Source organism: Musa acuminata, chromosome BXJ2-5 (genome assembly GCF_036884655.1).
Source record: "Musa acuminata AAA Group cultivar baxijiao chromosome BXJ2-5, Cavendish_Baxijiao_AAA, whole genome shotgun sequence".
NCBI classification, from domain to species: domain Eukaryota; kingdom Viridiplantae; phylum Streptophyta; class Magnoliopsida; order Zingiberales; family Musaceae; genus Musa; species Musa acuminata.
In genome coordinates this window covers 39,616,074-39,624,356 of record NC_088342.1, presented here as the reverse complement: position 1 = coordinate 39,624,356, position 8,283 = coordinate 39,616,074, and the positions used below count along the sequence as shown (strand labels likewise).

Below are 8,283 nucleotides of genomic sequence, written 5' to 3'. Positions count from 1 at the left end.
TTCCTCCCTCCAAGTTGCTGCTCAAAGGCTGCAGAAAATATTCATCTATTGCTTATGAAAAGAGAAGGAATACATGGCTATTTATAAGGCTTCTAAACCCTAACTCCTAATAGGACTCCTACTTAAGACTCTTACTTCTAACCAACTCCTAATAGGACTCCTAGTCAAGACTCCTATTCTCTTACAACTCCTAATTCTTCTCTAAGAAAACACCTCCTACATGAATGCCCCTCTCAATTAGGACTCTCCTAGCTAGAGTCCTAACAAAATGTCCCTCTCAATTAGGACTCTCCTAGCTAGAGTCCTAACAGTTTTACATGAATATCCCTCTCAATTAGGACTCTCCAAGCTAGAGTCCTAACAAATCTCCACCAAAAATTTGAGAGATTTGAGGAGGGAATTGACGGTAATATCTTAGTTTATATGACAGGGAAAATATAGTATCAAGATCAAACAAACAGTGCTATGCGGCTGAAATTCTGCAATGTATCTTTCGTTGTAGAGATGAAAACTTTGTGATGAAAAGTTTATGCAGCAATATAGGAACAAAAAAAATTTTTTTTTTTTGGATTTTCAGATAGGGATAACTAAATTGCAATAGCAGTAAGGTAGGAAACCAGAACCTGTTGCAATTCACGGGATGATCCGCGGTGGTGGAGATGATGGCAGAATTTAGCGACGATCTCAATTAGGACTCTCCTAGCTAGAGTCCTAACAGAATGTCCCTCTCAATTAGGACTCTCCTAGCTAGAGTCCTAACAGAGTCCTAACACAGGGGAGACCGGCGGTTGCGGCAACAGAGGAAGCTCTGTTTCTGCAACTGCTGCAAGGAGGGGCTGCGACACCCAGCGGCTGCGGCTGCAACCCAGCGGGGGTAGCACGATGGCGGACTAGGTAGCATCGCCGACGGTAGAAGCGGCGATGGGGCAGTCCACTAGCTGGGATCGACGGGCGGTTACAGCAAACAGAGGGAGCTCTATTTTTGTCACACCGTAGAAGGAAAGGTTGTTCCCGGGGTTGAGAGGCAGAAGTGGCGGTGGTCGCCGGCCGGGAAGCAGCTGCGACGATGGTGGCAATCGGCGCCCGCAGCGGCAGGGGAGACCTGCGGTTGCGGCAGCAGAGGATACTCTATTTCTGTCGCACCGTAGGGGAAGCCGCTGGCGATGCCGACTAATCACGACCGGCGGTGGATGGCAACGGTGGTTTCTCGGCTGGGAGGCGACGATGGGGGTGCGGCTAGGGCATCGTTGCCGATGGGCAGCGCTGAGGGGTGGTCCGCTGGCTGGGAAACAGCGGTCGCAGCCTTCTTGCTCGAGCGAGATGGGGAAGCGAGGAGAGAAGGTTGCTGGCCGGGGCGCAGCGGCGGCGGTGGGCGCTGGCCGGGGATCAGCGGCGGCGGTGGTCGCCGGCCGGAAAGCGGGCGATGGTGGTCGCTGGCCGGAGAGCAGCAGCGGCGGGTGGGCTAGCCAGAAGCAGGGGATGCGGGGGTGCGTGGCTGCGACTTTTCTTCCTCTCTTCGTTTCCTTTCTTTTTTTTTCCTTTTTATTTTGATAACTACGATAGCGTTATAGCGAGAACGTCAAGGATCGCCGCTCTGATACCAAATGATAAGACCCTAAAGTCTTATCGTCGCTCTGATACCAAATGATAAGACCCTAAAGTTTTTTCATCGCTCTGATACCAAATGATAAGACCCTAAAGTCTTATCATAAAAAAAAAGAGAAAGGGGATGATCACTTCGAGGGGATCGACCTCCTTGATCGCTTCGAGGGGATCGACCCTCCTTGATCACTTCGAGGGGATCGGCCCTGTTTCTATCGCCTCGTACTCGGCCTCATTGTTGGTGGCTCAGAATTACAACCGGATCGATCTCTCGTAGGTTTCTTAGGATGGGCTTTTGAGGATAAGCCCAACCCCGACCGCTTCGGCGGTGGCCAACCCGTCCACATGCAGGGTGCATGTGCTCTCGTCGTGCTCTTGTCTAGTAGCATGATCTTTAGGAGTTAGCTCAGAAATGAAGTCAACCAATACCTGGGCTTTGATGGCCATTCTGGGGGAGTACTAGATGTCGGCACCTCAGGCCCGATGAGAACGTGGCTGACATAATAGATAGGTTGCTGTGTTGGCGGCATTTCTCACGTTAGCACCAAGCTGACCGTTTGTGCCGAGGCCGCCAGGTAGAGATCGAGGGTTTTGCTCGGCTCAGGCGAGGCGAGTCAGGGAGCGAGGTATGCCTTTAACTTTTCGAAGGCTTCTTCGCATTCCGAGGTCCATGTGAAGTTGTCAGCCTGTCATAGAGCCTGGAAGAACGGGAGGCACTTGTCGTCTGACCGAGACACGAACCTGCTGAGTGCCGCCAACTTCCTGGCGAGGCGCTGCACCTCCTTGATCGAGTGGGGGGGATGCATCTCGATTATGGCTTGGACCTTTTTCGGGTTGGCATCTATCCCTCTCTAGTGGATGATGAAACCAAGGAATTTCCCCGAGCTTACCCCGAAGATGCACTTCGCAGGATTTAGGCGCATGTTGAACAACCTAAGCGTTTGGAATGTCTCCACCAGGTCAGCCAAGTGTGTGCTTGCAGCCTTGCTTTTCACGATCATGTCATCCACATACACTTCTATGTTCCTTCCGAGCTGGTGTTTGAACAGCTTGTCGACCATTCTTTGGTAAGTCGCCCCAACGTTCTTTAGGCCAAAAGGCATTACTTTGTAGTAATACACTCCTCTGTCGGTGATGAAGGCAGTGTTCTCTTGATCTTTAGGTGCCATTCGGATTTGGTTGTAGCTCGAGAATGCGTCCATAAACGTAAGAAGTTCATAGCTCGCAGTAGCGTCGACTAGTTGGTCTATCCTAGGAAGTGGATAGTAGTCTTTGGGGTATGCCCAGTTGAGATTAGTGTAGTCAACACACATCCTCCAGCTTCCATTGGGTTTTTTAACGAGAACTACATTCAGCAGCCACTGAGAGTATTTTACCTCGACAATAAATCCTGCCTCTTTAAGGTGGTTGACCTCTTCGTCGATCGCCTTCTGTCGGTCGGGAGCGAACTTCCTTGGCCTTTGCTTCACCGGCCTAGCCCCAGGGTCGATGTTGAGCTAGTGTTGGGTCACCCCCAAGTCAATCTCGGGCATCTCCTTGGAGGACCATGCGAACATATCGGCATTTTCCCTTATGAAGTCGATGAGCTGGAGCTGATTTGCTTCAGGTAGTGCCGTCCTGATTTTTACGGTCAAATCGGGTCGGTTCCATTTCAAGGGCACCTCGGTTAGTTGCTCCGGGGGCTCTAGGCACATCGGTGTCATAGCTCCTTGTCGGGGATCCGGGACTTGACGGGGGCGTGACTTCTCTAGGAGAGTAACCGCTATCAGATAGCATCGCCTTGATTCTCCCGGATCGCTTTATGATTCCCCAATCCCTACCGATGTTGGAAACTTAATGGCCCGGTGGTAGGTAGACACCATCACTTTCAGCTTGTTGAGCGTCGGTCGGCCGAGGATGACGTTGTAGGCCGAGGGTAGGTCGACTACCATGAAGGTAGTCATTATTGTCTTGGCCCTTGGCTCTTCCCCAATGGTGACAGGAAGGATGGTGGTCCCGAGCGGGGAGATAGAATCCCTCGCGAACCCAGTGAGTGCTGATGCCATGGGGATGAGGTCCTCCTTGGTCAAACTAAGCTTCTTGAAGGCGTCTAGGTATAGTATGTCGACAGAGCTCCCGATATCAACCATTACCCTTTTGACCCGAGTATTGGCGACTTGGATGGAGATCACCAGAGCATCATCATGATGGGAGCGCTCAACCTCTTTGACTCCGAATGTGATTTCAGGCTCGAGCTCGAGTCGGGGACGTTTCTTGACCGCACTGCGGGCATAGGCCTTCCTCGCCGTTAAGCTACTGCCATCGGCTACTGGTCCTCCAGAGAGGACGTCGATCTGTCTTTCAATAGGTCCCCTAGAGCGTGGAGTTGCTTCCCGGGGTTCCTTGAGATAATGCCCGAGGTGACCTCTTCGAATCAGGTCTTCGATTTGATGCTGGAGGTCGCGGCAGTCTTCCGTGTCATGGTCGTAGTCCCGGTGGAACCTGCAATATTTGGACCGGTCTTTGTGAGTTGCTTTCATGGGGTTGGGCTGTCGCAAGAGACCCTTCTCCCTGATTTGAAGGAAGATCTCGGTACGAGAGGCGTTCAAAGGGAGAGGCAAGGGCCTTGGGAGTAGCAACTCTTGTCGGTCGGGCCTCCGACGGGGTTGCACCGGGGCTGCTGAGGTCGTTCCTCGGGAATGTCCAGCCTTTGGCCTCTTTTCGTCCATGCGCTTTCCCGCCACTAGAGCTTCAGCGGCGATGTACTAGTTGGTGCGCTGGAGCATCTCGGAGATGGTTGATGGCGGCTTCTCGATCAACGACCAAAAGAACCTTGAGGGCTTCAAACCCATCAGAAATGCTTGCATGATTAAAGAAGGATGAGCGTTCGGGAATCCCCATATTTCAGTGGTGAAACGTGCCACGAACTAAGAGAGTGTCTCGTCCTCACACTGGGACAACGCGAGCAAGGTGGCCATAGAGTGCCTGAGTCGCACACTGGCGAGAAAGTTCTGCTCGAACTCCCTTGCGAGTTGGTCGAAGGATGAGACCGAGGACGGGCATAGCTGGCTAAACCATGCTCGTGCTGGTCCTCTGAAGGTGGTCGGGAATGCCCGACATATTAGGGCATCAGAGGTGCTATAGAGGGCCATCTGAGCCCGAAATGTAGCGATGTACTCTATGGGGTTGGAGCCGTCGTCGTACGTCTCCAAAGCCGACAGCTTGAAGTTGAGGGGTACAGGCTTGTCCTGTATTTCCTGAGTGAAGGGGGATCCGCTTGAGCTACCTTCTCCCGTCTTGCCCTGCAGCTTCTGGAACTCGCACTAGAACTCGTCCAAGCACTAGTTGACACGGGACAGCTGAATTCTGAATGAGTCATCCACCGAGTCGGACGATATAGTATCAGGCTCGGAGTGGGGCGGAGTGGCCCGGCAGGGTGCGGGTATGCTCTGCTCAGGCAAGCCTCTCGGGTTCATCGTTTGCTCTCAGGCTTCTCCCATCCTGACCTGCTCCCTGTTTGGCCCTTGTCGTGTCGGGTCAATCGGGGGAGCTACTAGCTGCATGATTTGGGGAATGAGTGGGACGATCGTTTGCATCATCCCTGCCATTGCCTGCACTTGCTTGGTCAGGCTCAGGAACACCTTGAGCGACACAACCGAGGGTCCCGTGGTAAGTCCGAGGGGTGATAGCCCCGGGTCGTTGAACAGGCGCTAGTAGCGATCTGGTGTCGAGGCCGGGATCCCCCCGTCTCGAAGGGCGGGGAGGGGCTGAACTCCGAGCCCGATAGAAGGGTGACCGGCCGATGGTTCTCCCTCGGGGAGAGCTCCCGTGAGATACTCCTACGACATGGCCCTCCTTCTAATGACAAAAATATTGGTGAACTGATGCGTCATGGCTGATGAGTCAGCATGGCCTGGTCCATGGGTCGATGTCGGGAGTCTCCGGTCAGTTGAGTTGGTTGCCGAGGTCGATCGAGCCCTTGCGAGGAGCGTCGGCGTCGGGATGTTGATCAGCATATCCTGGTTCAAATGTTGGTGAGTGATCGGCCTTCGGGGCGCTAGTGGATGACTGCAAGGTCGAAACGCTCGCGGCTCAAGGGTGGCCGCTTTCCTGCAAGTATGGCTCTCATCGGGTGTTTGCCGACTTTGGCCCCTCCGATGAGCAAGTTAGTGGTGGGTTCATTTGTTTATGCCTCTCCGGGCCGGATGCCGGCCAAGGGATTTTATACTGCTGTACGAGGGTCGGTCGTATGTGGGTTTGACATGGCGATCGATCCTCGGGAGGTGAGATGGTACCTTTGTACGGTCACCATCTCGGGTCGCGTGGAACGGTGCCATACGGCACCGTCCCGAGCATACTTGGATGGGACATACCGAGCAATGCCTTAGTATAGTCTCTGGCTCGGTGCATGGTGGTACTTCTCTTGTTGACTTGGCTGTAGCGTGACGTGACATCGATCGTGACATGGCCTGGATCCAAAATATACCTTATCATAAACCATTGTTTGTATCTTTTCTTCAATGCATTATCTAAAGCATCTCTGATTCTTGGTTCCAAGGTTGGGTCTTCACGAAGCTTTCCACGATGTGGACGTTATGGTCGCCAAAGACCTTTCCATAGGTTTGATTGTGACGAGGAAACCAAATTGGAAGCGTAGCTGATAACTGGAACATTTTTCTGACTTTTTTGTTCAATCATTGAGTGTATGTGCAATGACCTTTATGGTTAAAGTACCTAAGTGGTTTCTTCCCAATAAATTAAACCTCTGAACCTCCAAGTTTTAAGAAGCTGATTGACTAATAATAGTCATATTTGACACGCTATACGATTCATTGATAGTAATGAAGCAAAGAGCATCATATGAGCATATCGAGAACAAATACAAGACATGAATTCAGAGGCATATTTCATGCAAAGAGACAGAACTCTTTTCCTGCCCATTTTGGCCCAGCTGAAGAGGTCCCAGACGTGCTACTGAATTAGAGAGGTGTTCCTAAAAATATGCTGTCCAGGAAAGTATATCAGTCTTCTCTTTTGTGCAAGTTGTAAAATTGAAGTATAAAATTAGGAACACAACATGCCATCCTAATTGAAGTTTTAATGAATCATGTTTTTAGATTAACATCAGGCGGTGCGACTATAAAAGGCATCTCATGAAGTACACGAACAAAATAAATATTTTGTATCCTCAATTTATGAAAAATCAGAATGCATATGATAGTGTAGAATAAATATTTGAGTTGTTTGACCTATCTAATGTGTATCTTGCTAATCTACAATTAGGACTTGTCTTAGAAGATATTCCTCCAAATAAATATTTATTATGTTTGCTAGGAATTGAAGTACATTTCAAATATGAATGGACCTTTTCAATATAATATTTTGTCATAGGAATTTTCAGAAGAAGCATTGAGATCAGATTTCATATTTTATTGGTTAACAGGTTTACAAGAGTAGATGAAAACAGGCGTACCAAAACTGATTTCCAATGAATATTATCCGGAAGAAGGGAATTTTGTCAACAAAATTTCTTTTATTTGAATTATTAGTTTGATTGAGAAAGAGAATTGTTAGGATCAACAACACTAAGAGGGGAGGGGTGAATTAGTGCAGTGGAAAACTTTCGACGATTAAAAACTGTGTTCGTATGATAAAAGCGATTTTGGTAAGAAAGCTGATTCGTAAATCACTTTAACTTGTGATCAAGCGAGATGCAGTTAAAGCAAATATATAAAGGCAGTTTGCAGTTATGATGGAAATCAGAATGTAAGCACAAACTGAAATATGATGTTCGTATGATAAAATCGATTTCCGTCTTAACGTCGATTTGGAAAATACTTAACTATAAAATATGTTCATAAATGAGCAGAAGGCAGTAAGCTACTGAGGAGGTTTGTAGTAAAGATAAGATGCTCAAAGTAAATGCAAACCGAGATTTAGAGTAGTTCGGTCAATCTTGACCTACATCCACTTTTGGCTTCCTCCACCAATGAGGTCACCGACGTCCACTAGAGGCCTTACTTCAATAGGCAAAGACCAACCACCCTTTGACAGTTTCACTCCTTTTAATGGGCTTAGGAGACAACCCTTACTGAAATTTCTCTCCTTTCTTGAAAGATCAAAACTTGGAAGAAAAGAGGGAGGAGAACCTCTAGCCTTTACAACACTTTTGAGCTCTAAAAATCACAGAGTAAGATTGGATTTTCGGTGCCCTTTCATACAGGAAAGGGTGGGGTATATATAAGCCCCAAACTAGTTTGAATTTGGAGCTCAATAATATCTTTTCCCATATTTTCGGGGTCCTGGCGGTACTACCTCCAGACTAGGGCGGTACAATCGCTTGGCAGCTCGGAGACTGAGCCTCTGGGCGGTGCCACCACTTGACAAGGGCGGTTGCACCGCCTAGACTCGCTCGGAGACTGAGCCCAGGCGGTGCCACCGCCTGACTGGGGCAGTTGCATCGCCCAGCTTTCTTGGGAGACCATCTCTTAGGCGGTGCCACCATTGACCCTGGCGGTGCCACTGCCTGGCAGGAATTCTGGTCCGAATGGGTTGATCCATTCAGCCCAATTTGAGTCTGTCAAGGGCTCAATTGCCCCCAGATTAAGTTAATGGGATCGCCTTCCATTCCTAACTTAATCTACATGCTAACTACGATATTTCTGAAGACATTTATTACAACTTGCTCCGGTGTGTCAATCG

At 49.5% G+C, this 8,283-nt stretch overlaps 1 protein-coding gene across 1 annotated transcript; it reads right to left on the bottom strand.

The window, feature by feature from the left end:
- Positions 1-3,401: 3,401 nt before the first annotated feature.
- Positions 3,402-4,310, bottom strand: LOC135611572 (uncharacterized). The gene has a single exon (XM_065107208.1). It carries the CDS (start codon positions 4,308-4,310, stop codon positions 3,402-3,404), a length of 909 nt encoding a protein of 302 aa, XP_064963280.1.
- Positions 4,311-8,283: the final 3,973 nt, after the last annotated feature.

Coding starts and splice junctions, on each gene's coding strand:
- LOC135611572 (XM_065107208.1), bottom strand. CDS start 4,310: ATGGACGAAAAGAGGCCAAAGGCTGGACATTCCCGAGGAACGACCTCA.